A 17,842-nucleotide genomic window follows, 5' to 3' on the forward strand; every position below is an offset into this window, starting at 1 on the left:
ATTCTTGTAAAGGGTGCATCCGGAGTCCTGCATGAGGTACTATGAGCCATCATTCCTATTAGCTGCATAAACACTTGAGCTGGTAATGAGTGTTGGGGTTGAAATTTTGTTATGAGGGTTTGCATACTGGCTATCCTGACTGGATTGGGGTATGCAAGGGCTTTGGAAGTGTTTATTGTGCCCCCTAGATACTGATGTATGTGAGACAATTGAAGATGTGATTTGGTGAGGTTTATTGTGAATCCCAAGTTGTGGAGCAATTGAATTGTTTGGTGAGTGTGGTGAACACTCACTGGTTGTATGACTTGGCTTTTATGGGCCAGTCGTCCAGGTATGAAAACACATCAATTTGTTGTCTTTGCAAGTGCGCGGCTACTACTGCTAGACACTTTGTGAAGAAGCTGGGTGCTGTGGTCACTCGGAATGGGAGGACCTTGAATTGATAGTGCTGACCTTCCACTACAAACCTTAGATATTTCCTGTGAGCAGGGTGTATAGGAATATGGAAGTAGGTGTCCTTGAGCTCTAGAGTGGCAAGGAAATCTCCTTGTTGGAGCAGTGGGAGGACCTGTTGAAGGGTGACCATATGAAAGAGGTCTGATTGTATGTAGATATTCAAAGGTCTGAGGTCCAGTATTGGTCTGAGAGTACTGTCTTTTTTGGGAATGAGAAAATAGAGGGAGTGAACCCCTGTGCCTTGATGCTGAAGGGGAACTAGTTCTATTGCATGTTTTACAAGAAGTGAGAGAACTTCCTGTTTCAGGAGTGTTAGATGTTCCGTGGACATTGGACGTTGTTTGGGCCGTATGGTTGGGGGAGTTGAGGTAAGTTCCAAGGCAGCAACGATACTGGATAATTTGTCTTACCCACCTGTCTGTAGTGATGGAGTTCCAGACAGGTAGGGAGGGAGAGGAGGGAAGTCACTGTTTGGTAGTAGGGGAGGTTCGATTGTTGTTACCTCGGTCTCTACCCTCGTTATTATTTCCTCTGTACCCACCTCTGAAATATGCCTTTTTGGGGGATGTTTGTGTGGGACTCTTGTACGAGGAGGAAGTAGTGTCTGTGCTAATGTTTTTGGATCCACCCCTATAAAAGGCGCAACGAAAGGAACCTTGTGGTGTTTGAGATTGTAATGCTCCCATGGATTTTGCAGTGTTTGTATCTTTTTTCATTTTCCCTAAAGCTGTTTTCACAGCTGGGCCAAAGAGGTGTTCTTGATCGAACAGCCGATTTAAGATAGTTGTTTGCACTTCTTATTTAAAACCAGAAATGCGCAACCATGCATGTCTGCGAAGTAAGACGCTGGTGTTGAAAGATCTAGATGCAGAGTCTGCTGCATCGAGGGCTCATTTGATTAATTTTAAAACACATTTTATTGATTTTCCATACATCCAAAAAGGGGGTTTCGGTTACATACCCCAGATAGACAGTAACGTCACAGTGTAAATTAGATTATGTAGGGCGCAGTTGCGGCCCCAAATGATGCCCATGTCAACATTTCAGACACTGCATAGTCATCAGGATGAGTAGTTGCGACCATTGGAAAATTCCCAATTCCAACTAACACCCCCTCCCCTCCTCCCGCACCACCCTCCCAGGCGTGTCACTTAAGTGTAGGCTACAAGAGGCGTGCAAAACTAGTATCTCAGTGGGGTTGCTTATTTGAATTGAAGGCTGCTACAGTAGAGTGTTATCAGGCTTGCTTGCCAAGCACCGCTACCAAAAGTGAGGCATCGAGGACACAATTGATGGATGCATTTAACTTGCCCTCTGGGACCAGATCGCTGGCCTTGGCTTTGTATTGGTCAGGTAAATGTTGAATAAGATCTTCAAGCTCATCGTAGGGAGGCCTGTCATATCTGGCAAGCAGTGCTAGTGCATTAGCTATTCTCCAGTGATTGGCTGCTTGGGAGGCAACTCGTTTGCCTGATGCGTCTAGCAGTTTAGACTCTTTGTCTGGAGGTGTAGCATCACCGGAGGTTTGGAAATTAGCATGTTTTCTTGCATTTGATACTACCAAAGAATCTAAAGGGAGTTGTCCTTTTATGTAAATGGGATCGTTAGGGGCAGGTTTATACTTTTTTTATCAATCTGAGGATTAAGAATCCTGGTCCTGACAGGGTCTTTAAATATGTCTGGTGCATGTTTAATGACACCTTTAAGCATGGGTAATGTATGTATTGATTTTTGTGACTGAGCAAATGTATCTAGTAGGAAATCTTCGTCCATGGGGTCAGAATGTAGTTCAACCCCTATTAATGAGCTGACTAAAACCTAGATTGTCATTTGGAGGGGATGGCCTAGATGGATCAGGAAGGTCTGGAGGATCTGTGGAATTGTTGTAATTTTCCCATGTATTCTGTGGTGGAGTAGTGTTATCATCAGGGTAATCTAAAGGATCTTTATTGTGTCCACCCCTGTCCCCTAGATCATCCTCATCCTGTGAGTATAGAGGTATCAGAGAGAGTCTAGGAGAGTGTATAGGAGAGTTTGTATGAGTCAAAGGTTTGGTAGGAAGAATAGGAGAAGAGGGTCTTATGAGTGAAGTTGCAAAGTCTCTTTTCTTCACAGGTACCTCAGGAGGCTGTGAGGAATCCAATGTCCTCTTTTTTTGCTGGGATATTGACAATATGACCTGTTTTAGGGTCAAGATGTAATGTCTTTTGTTTCGAATCAATAGGATCTGGCCAAAACAGTTCTCCTGCTTGTGGTCTCTTTTGGCGCCGTTTTTTTCGGTTCCGAGCGTGGTTTTGATTTGGGATCTGAGCCTTAGGAGGGGTCTTGTGCTCCTTTGGCTTCGGTGTCAAGTCAGGAATCTTCTTCGGATCCGAAGGTTTTTGGTGTTTGTTCGGTTCCGAGGCCTTATGGTCTTTCGGTGCCGAAGATTTTGATACCGAGGCCTTTTTTGGTGTAACGGGAATAGGGTGTGTCCCTGATTGGTACCGAAGGTGTTTTATGGGTTCCATAATGCAGCTTGCTCGGTCCCGAGCAGCCGGAAGGCTTATCCCTTGTATTCGGAGCCGGGCCCGGAGGTGGGGCTTCTGAAATTTTTCCTCGGTCTTGACCTAGGTCTTCAGGCGAAGTTTTGACCGGAGCCTTCTGTTTATTGGATGGGGCAGGGGTATGGACGTTTGTACTCGTTGACCTGGAGTAATGTGGTCATCGGAGTCGGAATCATCAGCTTCAGAGACTATGTCGAGCTCCTCCGAATCCCCTGCAATATTGGGGCCTTCGTCGAAAATATCGTGTGGCACTGGTGCAGCCTGTTGAGCCATAACGTGTCGTTACTCCGGTGATTATGGATAGTCTTTTTGGAGCAAAAAGAGGCGCAGGTCTGGCAATCCCTTTCCTCGTGTTCCGGTGAGAGGCAAAGGTTGCAGACCTTGTGGTGGTCACTGTGTGGAAATTTAGCTCCACACTGGGGGCAATTTTTAAATGGAGTCCTTTCCATTAGCCGTAGGGCCGAATGGCGCAGACAGGCCCAACGGCCTGCGTCGAAGACCAGAATCGAAGATTTTAAGGTTAGTGCAACAAAGAGCACGCAAACAAAACAATACCGTCGAATGTTGATGGGTTGCGCGTCGAAAAGGGTTGGAAACACAGTACCGAACCGCAGCAAGTCACATCCGAATCCAATGGCGGAAAAAAAGAATCTAAGGACGGAGTCGATGCCCATGTGCACTATCGTCCAAAGGAGGAGTCACTGATCTTGTGACTACAAACACTTCTTCCAAGACAACAAAAAAGTGCAAACATCCGAGCCCAACACCAGATGGTAATCTATGCACAAGTATGTATTCTGTAGCTCATATGCCTCGAACACACTGTTGCAAATTACAACAACCACTACAGGTTAGCCACCGCTTTCTAGTCTATGAAAAGCATTTGAGCTACAGCTCACATGCCTCGAACGGATAATGTTACTTACCAAGTAAGCATCTGTTGAGCTGTAGATCCACATGCGCCCACCCGCCTCCTGTGGTTGTTGTATTTCTCAATTTACATTCATACACATGGACATCTCTATTCTACACTCACCAACTCCATTCTCACCCTCGGTGGGAAAACAATCTAACAATGGAGTTGATGCCCATGCGCACTATTAACAAAACGGAAGAGTCACCTTACCTCGTGACAGGAAAGACTTCTTTGAAGAAAAACAACTTGCAAACATGCAGACCCAACACTAGCTGGCAGGAGTATACAAAGCATGTGAATCTTCAGCTCTACATGCCAAGAACAGATGCTTACTGGGTAAGTAACATTATCCTTCTGAGATTTCCGAAGCTACAGGGAGGAGTCCTAGACAATGCAGTGAGGGCAGAGGAAACCAGGCTCCTTTAGAAATTCGGTGAGTCTTCCTGAAACACTGCCATTTGGTTGATGACAGGAGTTAGTGATGAGACTGAAGACTCCGTTGCACAAGGTGAAGGAGCAATCTCGGGTGAGACCCTGCCTTTTGCTTCCCCATATCACTGTCAGTTGGGGTGTTGATGATCTAGGTACATAAAGCTCACACTTCCTTGTGCCTCTATTGCTTTTACTCCTGGCTGGAGGCTGTGAGAAGCATCATTCTACACAAAGGCTTAGTCTTAGAATCTGCCTGGAAAGGACACTAGAAAGTAGAGCCACCTCAAACCAGGTATGGAAGTTGGACTGCCCACCATGCAGGATGAGTGATTGTCTAGGATAAGCAAGGTGCATTGTGACCCTGGTGCAGTGAGCCTTCAGAAGAGGAAGACTGTGTAGAGCAATCTGAGTGCCCCGGTGCCGGCAGGCTCTACAATACCTTCACAAAAGTATTCCTTTTGGCATGGTTACCCCCCCACACTTTTCGCCCAACTCAAATGCATCTTTGACTGAGTGTGCGCTGGGTTCCTGCTAACCAGGTCCCAGTGCCTGTGTTCTTTACCAAAACTGTACCTTAGATTTAACAATTGACACACCTCTGGGTCACATAGAAGTCCCTGGTAAAAGATATCAATAGTACCAAGGGCCATGTGACCAGAGAGGTCACAGGGCTGCAGCATGTATTATGGCAACCCAGGAGACCCCTCATCAAACACAGGCATACTGTCACAGAAGCCTGCGTGTTTTGGTGCAGATAAAAGTGAATTGTCGACCTGGTGCACATCCCTGTGTGCCAGGCCTACCGGTACTGCAAGAAGCATAAGTAGGTCACCCTACAGCAGGCCATAAAGCTCCAAGGCAGGGTGCACTATACCTCATGTGAGAGCATACATGAATGAGCAGATATGTGCCTATAGTGCCTAAATCCATTATTAGACATTATAAGTTCACAGTGAAGCCATACTGAGTACATGGGCAGGGAGCTTGCCAATATGAGTTTCACAGCTCCATGATGGCTTCACTTAATTTCAAGATGTTTGGTACCACAAATCTCAGCTTAATAAACCCACACTGATGCCAGTGTTGGATGTATTAAGAAATGCACCTAGAAAGCACATCAGAGGTGCCCCCTGAAACCCTACCAACTGGCTAGTGTGTGCCTGGCTGGTCCCCACCAGCCTGCTACCTCTAGACATGTTTCTAACCCCCTGAGGTGGAAGCCTTTTGCTCTTGTGGTTCAGAAATAAAAGCCTGCTCTGGGTACAGGTGCTTCACACCTATCCCCAAGCTGGAACAGCATAGAAAGGCGGTGAGGCAGCTCATGCTCGGCCTGGAGGAAGAAGAGCGGAATCGTGAAGCTAAAGTGTGACTCGAGCTGTTGTGCTCATATCATGAAATGCAGCGTGACCTGAGCCTCAGTATGCAAACTGTGACACAACATAACCTGTATTGCTACACGACCTGAGCTTTGGCTTAATCCATCCACTGAGACATGTGAAAAGCCTTCCTTGAGTCAGCTTGTGCATTGCAATGCCGTTCTGGGCCGATCAGACCTCACAAGGGCAGCACCAAGCACATGTCGAACCAGGAATGAGAGATCTTGCACTTCCCAGAGAAGCTGTCTCCAGCACTAATGCATCATCACCGATGTGATCGCAGAGGATGCTGAAAGGAACTTCTGTCTTGCACTCAGTCTGGAAGAGGGTGAATAGATAAAACAAGAGGAAGAGCTGGGAGGCTGTAGGAGCATGCTGACCACTCACAGATTGACATTCGTTGGATGAGAAACAGTGAACTAAAAGAAAGGCTGTGCACAATAATCAGTCTCGGGATATTCAGCCCCTGAGCCTAATCATGCTAGGTACTGACCCAAGGAATTAATGGCCTGGAGTATAAGAGGGGGCGAGGCCAACAGCTGGAAGAGGCGCAGAAATATTCCAGCGCTAGGAGACTAAATTGCACTGTGGATATTTGTATATTTATAGGATTTTATTCTAGTATGAATTCAAGCTCTTTTCTTCTTGAAAAATAAGCACAGAGTTGGGCAGTTATTTATTATATTAACATTTGTTTATTGAGTGCTGTGCTCAAGCATCACCCCTCAGTACCTCCTGGAGAAGTTTGTGGCTACTCGCCTTTACAACCACTGAAAGTTAACTGCTTGAGGGGTTTTACTCATCCCAGTGTGCAAATCCATAGTAAGACGGACCCCAAGATATCAGTGTCAAAAAATCTCAACCTCACAGTTGAGGCCCAGTAGCTTGCTTCGTGGTATGCTGAACAGGATGCAACAGCATCCATGAAGGAAAGTGCCCCTTTTTAACATGGTCATCCCCACTTTTTTCCTGGTATCTGATGCAACTTTGACTGAAGTGCACTGGGTTTCTGCTAAAAAGGTCCCCAGTACCAATGTTCTTTCCCTCAAACAAGGTACCCATGCAACTGTTCACCAATTGGCAGGACCTTTAGCACCCCTGTGAGCACTTTTAAATGGTACCCCTGGTACCTAGGGCATGGGTACTAAAGAGGGTAGGCAGCATGAATTGTGTCACCCTAAGGGACCTACCACCAAACTAGTGTACACTGCAATTGCAGGCTGCATAAAAAGGTGCAGACAAGAGTAAAAACATGACATGGCACACACACCGTTGTGCCATGTCCACAGACACCGCATGCAATATATGTAAGTTGCCCCTACAGCAGACCATATAACACCAAGGCAGGGTGTATTATACTACAAGTTAGGACCTATTTGCATTAGCAGATATGCCCCTGTGCTGCATGGTTCACTTGCTAGATAGTTCAACTGAACAGGCAAGCCACCTTGGCTTCACTGAAACCTATAGTATTTCGTATCAAACACCTTGTCTTAGTATATCCCTACTGATGCCAGTAGTGGCTTCATAACATGCACCCTGAGGGCCCCATACAGGCGCCACCTGAAAGCTACCCTCCCTTCTTGACTGATAAGCTTTAGCACCGCGTGTTTAGACATACCAGGCAGCTCCCTCGTATCTGCGTTACATGTAATTAACTCTGAGGTTACCCTTGCAGAAAACGAAAAACAACCGCGAAGCGCTGCCCAAGGCGACATGAGCAGCCAATAGAAGGAGGCATACATATCTTCCTCCACAAGTTAGGAGACGCCGTCTTCACTTTGAAGTAAGGGTCCAGCGTCCGTTGAGATTGCTCGAGACAGGCCATATACTGCTCACACCTAACTCAACCTCCGCATCTATTTTTTCAGTACTACAAGTCCCAGAAAGCTTGGTTGGTGGACCTCGGGTTACCGACAGCTCGACTTCTTCATACCCCACCGATTCTGTGGAGGTAAGCAAACCCCAAAAGGGGCCGACCTGCTGTTTAGATCCAAGTAGAGACTGACGGAATGGGTTACATGTGTGGTCACTAACCAAGACTGTTGTTTGCGATTTTTTAACAGAAATTTACGTCTTCTGAGAAGCCACCCTTTAGAATAAGGTAGGAGGCATTCATGGCGTGGCGAGGCGCCAACATGTTTTTTTTGATTGAGTGACCTTTCGTATGATGTTAAGGATCTTGTTTGTATCCTCTTTCAGGTTATCGTTTGGTCCTGATGAGAATCGGACAAAAGGGTCCGGTTTGAAACGCGTCGACCTTGTTGTGGTTTGACCTACGTTACATGCTAGCAGTAAAATTCTTGTAAAGATATAACCCAATTGTTAGGGGGAGGTTGATTTTGTCAATTATTTTCAAATCTGCCGTGTATTACTGTCTCAATTATAATGTAACGTTTGTTTTAATATGACTACGTAGGTCCGATTACATTTTCTAATTTTTTCTGTGTTTTTGTATGGATGCAAGTTTGTGTGAAGAGAATTAGGTTTTGAGTGAGGTAGTGAATGGGAAAGAGGGTGTATGTATTGATATCTATGGCACTGTGATTTGTTCATCCACGTCTGTTCTTGTTTACTTAAACATTGCTGTCGCACATATTGAATAGATGTTTTTGTATTTTCTTCTGCTCGAAAATTTATAAATAAAAATTAAATGTGACGCATTAATTCCATCACAAGACTAAAAATTCAAGTTTCTAGTCTGTTGGTTAAGGTTTTTAGTTTATTTGGTCTCAGTACTGGCACTCGTTTTGGTTTATTACCTGAAAGCTACCAGCCTCTTAGTGTGCTGGCTGACTAATATCATCCAACCTGCCACCACAGACAGGTTTCTTACCCCCTGCATGTGAGATCAGGTGCTCGTTGAGGTCAGAAACAATATCTGCTCTAGAGGAAGGGGTTCACACCTCCTCCAGCAGGATGGCTAGTGACTCTGCATACCAAGGCAAAGGACTTCAAACTCCCCCTGCTGCCTCTGATATGCGATCCTTGCTTCCCCAGACCTGGGAGATGCCACCTTTTGCCCTGAGGCCCATTTGACACCAGGACAGGCAGGAGATTAGCTATGTTAGGAGGCATGGTGCACTACCAGGCCAGTCACACCCGTAAGGCTGCCATATGTATCCCACGAAAGAAGGATTGCATCATTTTGATTTTGATGGAGTTAAGAATTCTGGGAAAGGGTTATGCTCACTACCCACAGGAAGTGGTAATATAGGGGGTGTAATGACTCCAAGGATCAGTAGCCCACTGGTTATTACCCTTCATTATCCTTAATACCCTTAAATTGAGTATTTAGGTGGCCTGCTGACACCAGGAATGCAGATTCGACTGTCAGAAAAAAGTAGAGGACAAAAAAAGAGATGAAGAAGCAAGAACTGCAGACTGCTGGTGGACTTTGGCGCCAAACCCTGTCTGTTTACCAGCTCCTATCCCGACAATGTGCTACGCCCGACTCGTTCTGCACCTGTGCAGCATCCAAAAGCCTCAGAGGGCCTCCAGCACTTCACCAAGCCGCAATAATCTCCCTTGAAGTGGAGGAGCCACTTCCCTGCAGTTTGCAAGCACCGTTCCACTATTCACTGGGTCCACCTATGCAGCAGCCGCCCAGGAAGAGGCCATTGTGTCCCAAGTGGTCAGATTCATCTCCCCACCATGTGAGAAGACGCCAGGACCAACCGGAGCCGCCCTACACCAAAACCCGGGGTACGGGAACCCTTGCAGCAACCAAAGCTTGTTTCAGTCCAATCCGGACTACAACGCCGCAGAGACCGAGGAGCTAACGAGGAACATCAGCATCGCAGAGACCAGTACCGAGAGGGGTCCAGCTGTCCTGATTTGTCCCTCTTTGCGGGTCTAACTGAGATCTGTATGTGCCTTTGATGCACTGGCACCAGTGCAACCCTAACCCTCTGCACCCGAGCTCACCGGCCTGGGTCCACGATAACCGACAGTGCTCTCCTGCTCCTAGGCCCCCCCCACCCCAAACTGAGCCCCCTGTTGGGAGCTCCCAGACTTGTCCTCAAGTCCTCATTTGGAGCCTGTTTCTTTTAGTTGCACCCCCTCTTCCCTAGGCTGTAGCGCACAAGGCTTCCAAGCTGTTCAACACTTCAGGGCAGGTATACCCGAACTGCTGGTTGTACTTTGGACCTTGGCCCCCCAGCAACGCAAGTCCTAAAGGGAACCCCAGAGTACTGTTTGCAAAGAACCGTATGCAGTATGTGTAGTTTTCTCCATAGGAAAGCTTTACCGCATAAAAATGCATTTGAGTGAACATTTTGCTTACCTGCTAAAATTACTATTACAAAAAATATTTACCCATTAACAACGTTCTTGGTGTTAAAATAAATATACAAATACTTGATATTTTTCTAAATTGGTCTTGAGTTTCTTGAGTGTGTGTGTTCAACAACAGCCTAAACTGCTCACCCACACTACCACAAAAGAGAGTATTTAGAATTATTAGTTTAAGCCCTGTAAACCAATAAGAGCCATTTGGAATTTCTACATAGTGTAGCTCGTTTTGGGATACTACAAAGCCAGCTTCCTACAATCCACATTCAACATTTCGTATACCTCCGTTTGTATTTGTGTGTTTAACCTTCCTATACTTTGTTTTCATGTCATTCACTCCTTCAGTTTTAAGGAAAGTGAAAAGAACATGCATCTTTTCGGGAACATTATGGAGTTTTATGACTTTCTGCAAACATATCAAAATGTTCTTATTAACTTTCACATTGTTGCAGTCAACCCTTTATTTGATTTTGATTAAAAATCATCAAAGTACACAAACAGCAGATACATCATAAAAAATGTTTTTAAAAAGTATAAAAAGACAAAGTGGCTCAATATATAAAGAAATATCAATTTTACATAGTAAGACAATATTATATACTGGTTGCAGGACATAGCCATTTGCAAAGCAATTCTGTTACAATATGTAATTGAGCCCTATTTAAAACGGTCTGGGTTGACTAATACATCATAAAATCCAGATGCCAGCAGCATTTCAAGCATTCACTGTCCAGAAGGACATTACTATAGAGGCAAATTTTATGCTCGTCATGATACAGAGCGGAGGAGTATAGCCTGCGGCTAAAATGTTGCATCTGAATAGCATACCTTTACTGGGGATAGCCGTTGCGAGAAACTCCAGGGAAGCCTTGCACTGCCTTATCTTGGCAGGTTTCAAGACTGGTAAGATGTATACAGACCTAAATGCAGAATAGTTTGGCAAAAAAGGATAAAGTGCACGGTGCTCTTTGCAGACAATCCATCGGCGGGAAAGGTTGGAAGAGTGGCAGAAAAGATGCTGTGTAATGGATATGCCACCAAGAAATGGGCTGTGTCAAGGCATAGTCTGACCAACAGGTACCTGTGTTGAATATTTTTCACCCATGAAAGATTTTGAGGCCAGCACCGAGAGAGGCCCAGCTGTCCTGATTTGTCCCCATTTGCAGGTCTAACCGAGATCAGTGGGTGCTTTTGACGCACAGGCACCAGCCAATCAAAACCCTCTGCATCAGAGCTCCCCGGCCAGGATCCATGACAACAGACTGTGTTCCCCTGCTTCCAGGACCGGAGCTCCCCATTGGGAGCTCCTAGACTTGTCCCCAAATCCCCCTCTGCAGCATGTTTCTAGGTAGCCCACCTCCTTGCCTACGTTGTAGTGCGCAAGGCCTCCAACCCGACAAGCACCTCTGCATCCAGATACTCCAGGGCAGGTAAACGCGAACTGCTGGTTTACTTTGGACCTTGGTCTCCAGCACCTTAAGTCCTAAAGGGGACCGCTAAGAACTGTTTGCAAAGACCCGTACGTAGTATATGTATTTTCTTCATAGAAAAGCACTACCGCATAAAAATGCATTTGGCAGAACATTTTACTTACCTGGTAAAATTGATATTACAAAAAGTGCTTACCCATTAACGAAGTTCTTTTGTCTAAACTAGTCTTGAGATTCTTCTTGAGTGTGTGCCTCATTTACTGACTGTGTTCAACAAAAGCAATTACACAACACTCTGATCAGCATAAACCTCTTGCCCACACTACCAGAAAACAAAGTATTTGGGATTACTAATTTGAGCCCTGTAAACCAATAAGGGATGTCTGGTCTTTCTCGTTTTTGTATACTACATTAAAAGCCAGCTTCCTACAATCCACATGCAACATTTCATATACCTCCTTTTGTAATTGTGTGATTAACCTTCCTATACTTTGTTCTCATGTGGTTCAGTCCTTAAGTTCTAAGGAGAGTGGAAGAATATACATCTTTTAGGGGACAATATGGAGTTTTATGACTTTCCTCAAACTTTCAAAATGATCTTATTAACTTCCACATTGTTTCTTTGATCTACTATAACACTGAATATTAGCTTTGTGCCGACTGGATACATTTTCTGCGCACTGGGCTGATGTACCTGTATCTAAACATTATGTGGGGCGTTGAACACTTATGAAGGTAAGATTTTCTGTGAAGAGGGTTAGCTATATCTCAAATCTCATATCAGGCTTTTGGTCTTACCCGAAGTGCGCTCTGTAATTCATCCTTAAGAGAACTTATTTCTTGCTTCTGATACTGTATTTCGGATTCCTTGACCCGCAACAGGACCTAAAATAGAATAAACAATGTTCACTTACATGCAAATATAACGTCACCTGCAATGCACTTTCTGCTGTACATCAAGGTAAGCTCAGAATACACAGACGTTCCACTCCTCAAAGTAAAAGATTCACTAGAGGAGGTTTGTTCTAGTTTTCCCTTCAGGTAGTCCTTATTAACGAAGTATATGAATTACCATTAAAAGAATGCTTACGTTTGGACTACTAACCCCATGGGATAATAAAGATTTAAATGACATTACAATGAATATTATATTTGAAACTAAGGGTATATTACAAAATAATTAAGAAAGCCTGTATATAGGTATGGTAAATTAACATTATTGCAAACAGTGTTATTGATAAACAAGCCCTCTTGGCTGCATTAAATTTAGTCGACCACCCGAACCAGCTCAATACCCTCACAGAACATGTAGGCTTCAGAGGCACCGTCTTAAATGATGCACAACCTGCCTGACCCAAGACAACAGTTAGTCCAAATGAATCCTCCTAGATGGGAAATAATCCCTGTAATGTACATCTAAGAGCAGTGCTCTCTGCTATCATTTTAAATTGCCTAACAAAACCACTTGACTTACTCACGGCTGCCAAGTATATCAAGATATTGATCATCAGAAGGCTTGCATGACCCCGCCCAAACCTGGATTCCAAAAAGCTACTTAAGGTTAAACTCTTTAAAAACAGTTTTTCATAGGCGCTGGACTTCAAGGTTCCGTATCAATCTACAGAAAGGATTCATGCTGCTGATGATGATGATAGTATGTGGGTTTGATGAAATAGTAATTACCTAACCTATATCCTGGATTGGCTCTAATTATTTCAGGAGATGTCTCTACCAACTATATCATTACTATTCAGCCCAGTCTGCCATGCTCAGAACCTATACAATGAGCTAATGTCTTAATGCTAATTCCTTACCAATTCCATATAGGAAATGCACAGGTTTGAGTGATTTTCAAAATGTTTTATCATACCAATTAATAGCAACACTGTTAACTCATTTGTCAAATCTTGTTTTGTGATATAATATTCAATTATGCATCTTTTTCATCTCCCCTTTCATGTTTAGATCCCGCTCTATCATGTAGTAAAAATACTAAGGACTAGAAACTTCTTGAGCCCCAAACTTAAGTCACAAAATACCTCACTCAAAACGTGGCATCCTACATTACATGGTGCCCCCACTTTCATCTTAATCACATTCTGCCCTATATATCTTTATGGTAGTCGAATGTACAATGAACCACCATAAAATGTGACCATAAAAATATGGATACTGCATTTTTTATCAAAAAGCCTTAAACCCAAAGAGCAATAGGGTTTGTCTAGTATGAATGTATGCATCACATTAAAAAACAAGAAAGATTCATAAACATGAAAAGCACAAAGGTTCGACTCTTTCCATTACAGCAATGTACAGATATAAAGGAGATGTAGTTCGGGGAGATCATACTTGCTCCCCATTTTATCAGATGACTGGGAATTTGCTCTATCTTCTCCTGCGTCCTCTAGCTATAATGAAAGTGTTGCTTTCTCTCACGGTCTAAAGGAACATGTTTTGATTCTGCTTGGATTTTGCTAGACTGCAAACTTCTTACACTGGAGCCAGGATTGTGGGTGCCACTGTGCTCAATATTGAGATCGCTCAAATGGGAATACCCAGAAAGCAATATAATCTTTTTTCTTCCCTGTAATGTTTTGTATATTATACATCTTTTACAAAGCAGAACGATTCAGATCTTGGTCCATTGTCAATATAATCACTAAGGGGTTTTGCAGTGCTGTACAAAACTTTGACCTTGAGCGCTTTTGGTGGCAACATTTTCAACTACATTTCAAGGTGAGCTCCATATTAAAAGCAAAAATGTATGTTTTAATATTGTGGAAAATGCAGTGTGTTCTCCTGTTTGGTAAATTGTGTTTGCATTTTAACCTTCTAGCAATGTGGTTTTCATCCATTTCAATACAAAACCTTTATAATGATTTCCTACTGGGGAATCTGTTTGCTTAAGAAATCTTTTACTAGTAGAGTTGTGAAGTTATTTGCTATTGACCACTGTTGTATAGTCTTATTGATTCATTCACTTGCAAAATGAAGTCAGACTGGAGGATGAATGCACTTGGTGTTTGGATTCGATGACATCTCATACACAGAAGCATATTATGAGGAGGAGGAGGAGTAGCCTGATGCCTGGGTAAGATTCTAGAGTAAGGAATCTTTGGCTAGAAGTCTCATTCACATGGCACAATTGTTTTATAGTGAGAGGCATCTCTGTCAACACAGATGTGATCAGGTACTTTTGTGGGTTCACAGCTCTTTGTTAAATGCTATATTGATCACAGATATTTCTAACAAGAAAATGCAAACACTGCAGGACAGATATTTCAGTAAGTTCTGCAGTTACAGCCCTGTGGTACCTAGGAACCCAATTAATTCAAGCTTGGAAGTTTTATTATGCAGGTAGCCCTACCTCCTATCACCCTCTGTACTGTCTTTATCAGGGTACCTCACTGTGTGTCGCTAGCTTCATTTGCCTCATCCTGTACAGGGTGCAAGGTCAACAGATCACCCTGCTTTAAAAATTAGGGCCTGAATCACACTGATCTGTGCTTCACAGATTACATGCATCCACTAACTTGGATGTCACTGCAACCACTGGAGTCATGTGGAGCAGTTACATCGTGATTAGCTTTTAATTATGTTGGAGTAATCCTGATGTTTTCGTCTGAATTTCACTTTGTCACTAAATTAATATCAAAAACACACAAAGGGAATGGTTTGTTATGACTCTTCACTAGACCTTTGATAAAGGAACAATCAAACCGAACTTTGCCCTGTTCTGGTCAGAACTCCCAGAGACAAACAAAAGGAGGTATTGGTGTTAATGACCCGTTAGTGCAGAACAGTGATATACACTCTCATTGGCTTCAGAAGGATGTTCTTTTCAGTGAGCAGGAAATTAAGCTAAGAGAAGTAGAAACAAATCAAACTTCCTGGGCATAATGTCATTCTGAGGTTTGTGAAGGAGGTCCCAGTACTTGGGTTGCAAGACATCTGGTATGATCAAGATGTTCCTAGGAAAACATGAATCAATCTGAATGGGAAACACTAGGTTTTCCTAAAGGGAAGAGCTTGCTTTTGGCCACTCAAATACCATGGAATGATTTTCGGCAGGCTCTGATGTCTCCCTCCAACCAGTGTTCCAGTGGTTTCGTTTTGCCTGTCCTGCTAATGTTCTGGACACTTTCACTTATTTCAATCTTTTCCTCCACTACCTATTCTTTATTTTCTCATATTACCTTTTCCCACTTCTTAATCATATTTTGTAGACCCTGTGAAAAAACAATAAATAAATAGTTTGTGAGTGATTTAAATAAGATCCAGACAGCATAGTTATGTGTCCCTTTCAAGGAGAGCAGTACACTCAGAGGAAGGACCCACCGGACAAAGGTGGGCCTGTGGAATGGCTCAGACTAGGAAATCCTGCAGAATAGATCAGGAAAAATACCCATGACACCAGACCTTGCTATCCAGGCAGTAGTGCTTCATGAACATGTGGAGGGACACCCACATAGCAGCCTGGCAGATGTTCAAAACTGGTAGACCACGCGCTAGAGCAGTGGAAGCAGCCTTCACTCTGGTGAAATAAGTGTACAATCCTTCTGGGGGCTTCTTTTTGGCTAGCCCATAGCAGATTTTAATACATAGCACAATCCATCAGGAGATAGTTCTCTTGTGCACTGCTTTTCCCTATCTGGCACCAGAGAAGCTCACAAACTGTTGACAGTCCATACAATGGTCTCTGGTCCGATCACTGTAAAAACTGTGGATCCACTTAGGTACGGTGGAGGCTTTCTTCCTCTTTAGATGGGTGAGGTGGAGTATAGCAGGCCAGCAAGGTAATCAATTGCCCAATTTGGAAGGACACAACTACCTTTGGCAGAAAAGCCGCTTTCGTCCATAGGACCAAATTTATCCGGGGAATAATCAGTGTAAGTCTTTTAGACGGATGGGGCCTGAAGATTACTCACTCGCCTTACTGAAGTAATGGTAATGAGGAATACAGTCTTTATGGTAAACAGGCGTAAAAGAACTGTGCATCAGTTAAAAGGGAGTGCAAATTGATTAAGTGAGAAGCAAATTAAGGTCCCACTGCTGCACCATAAAAATTGTTAGTGGGAACATGTTGGTCAGCCCTTTTAAGAAACGCATCATAACAGGTGATGTGAAAAGTAATGGATGATATGGCAAACATAAATAGACTGAAAGGGAGAAAAAGATCACCCTAATGTGTTGTCCCTGCAAGGCAGTGCATAGCTAAAGACAGGCAAAAAAAGAAGATGCCAAACAACTTTGCATTCAAGGATTGGCTGTTGCAGGGGCGAACACCGGATAGAAAAGTTCTACCAGCGTCCTGCGTTTACACTCTTGGTGGATGGATGCCTGGTTGCCTCCCTCGGGAGGGAGATCAAAACCCCCTCAGCTGTTGCCAGTCAATGCTCATGCATGGTGATGCATGTTGTGCAGGCTCAGATGCAGGATCCTACCCTGCTGCTCCGACAGGATGTCCCCCTTGAAAGGGCAGCATGATTGGGGGACAAATGCTCATGGCGGGAAATTCCGGGTAACACATGCTCCTCGCCCAATCTGAAGCCACTAGAATACTTGGGCTGGTCTTTCATGATCTTTTTCAGCACTCTTGGAGGAGATGTAGGAGTAGAAAGGTATTCATAAGTTCCGAGCCCCAGTTGAAATGAAAGCTGTCTTGAGGAAGAGCTACCTTGGAAACTCCAACGCCAAAAGCTTTGACAATGTGCATTCTCTACAGAGGAGTAAAGATCAACCAATGGTTCTTTCCATCCTTGGAAGATGCCCTGTGCACCCCCTGAGTGTAACTGCCATTCGTGATCCATTAAGGCAACGTTGGCTGAGTTTGTCTGCCCTGGAGATTAAAGATCCTGACAGGCACTGAGCTATCAGGGAAATTACATGAATGTTCAGCCATTTCCAGAGACGTGAAGCCTCCTTTGCACAGGACCCATAACCCCACTTTGTGCTGTTTGTTGCAATACCACATTGGGGTTGCGTCGAAGTGTGAGTCCCACAGTACCAAAATAAAGCAGTATGTATCAAGCAGGGTCAAGATTGATTTGAATATGGCTGGGTCCAAACTGGGGTGTCATAGTGAGCAAAAGAACAATGGATTTAACCCAGATCTGTTGACTGTGGGTGAATGTTTGATTCATTCAGCATTCCGTCCATCATCAGTTGCAGCAGCACTTATTGCCCTATGTAGGATGCGTATCCCCAGACCTGGGTTCCTTGCTTGCTGTGCCACTGGATTCAAGCTAGCCTGGTTGAGGAGGGATGTTACCCCGAATCCGGTCCCAGAATGCTTGTTTCCGGTTCAGGGAGGACCCGGGTTGGCAACTCGGGCTGGACTGTTCCCATGAGGAGCAGGGTCAAGACTGATTTGCATATGGCTGGGTCCAAACT

The 17,842-nt window shown here is 44.1% G+C and overlaps 1 protein-coding gene across 3 annotated transcripts in view; it reads right to left on the reverse strand.

The window, feature by feature from the left end:
* MPRIP (myosin phosphatase Rho interacting protein) overlaps nt 1–17,842 on the reverse strand; it is an 845,921-nt gene that overhangs the window by 175,518 nt on the left and 652,561 nt on the right. For all 3 annotated transcript variants that reach the window (XM_078665226.1, XM_078665225.1, XM_078665227.1), the window contains one exon: nt 12,248–12,334. In XM_078665226.1, coding sequence (XP_078521352.1) covers nt 12,248–12,334 — 87 coding nt within the window. The remainder of the gene's footprint in view (nt 1–12,247; nt 12,335–17,842) is intronic.

This window comes from Lissotriton helveticus, chromosome 10 (assembly GCF_964261635.1).
Source record: "Lissotriton helveticus chromosome 10, aLisHel1.1, whole genome shotgun sequence".
Taxonomy (NCBI): Eukaryota; Metazoa; Chordata; class Amphibia; order Caudata; family Salamandridae; genus Lissotriton; species Lissotriton helveticus.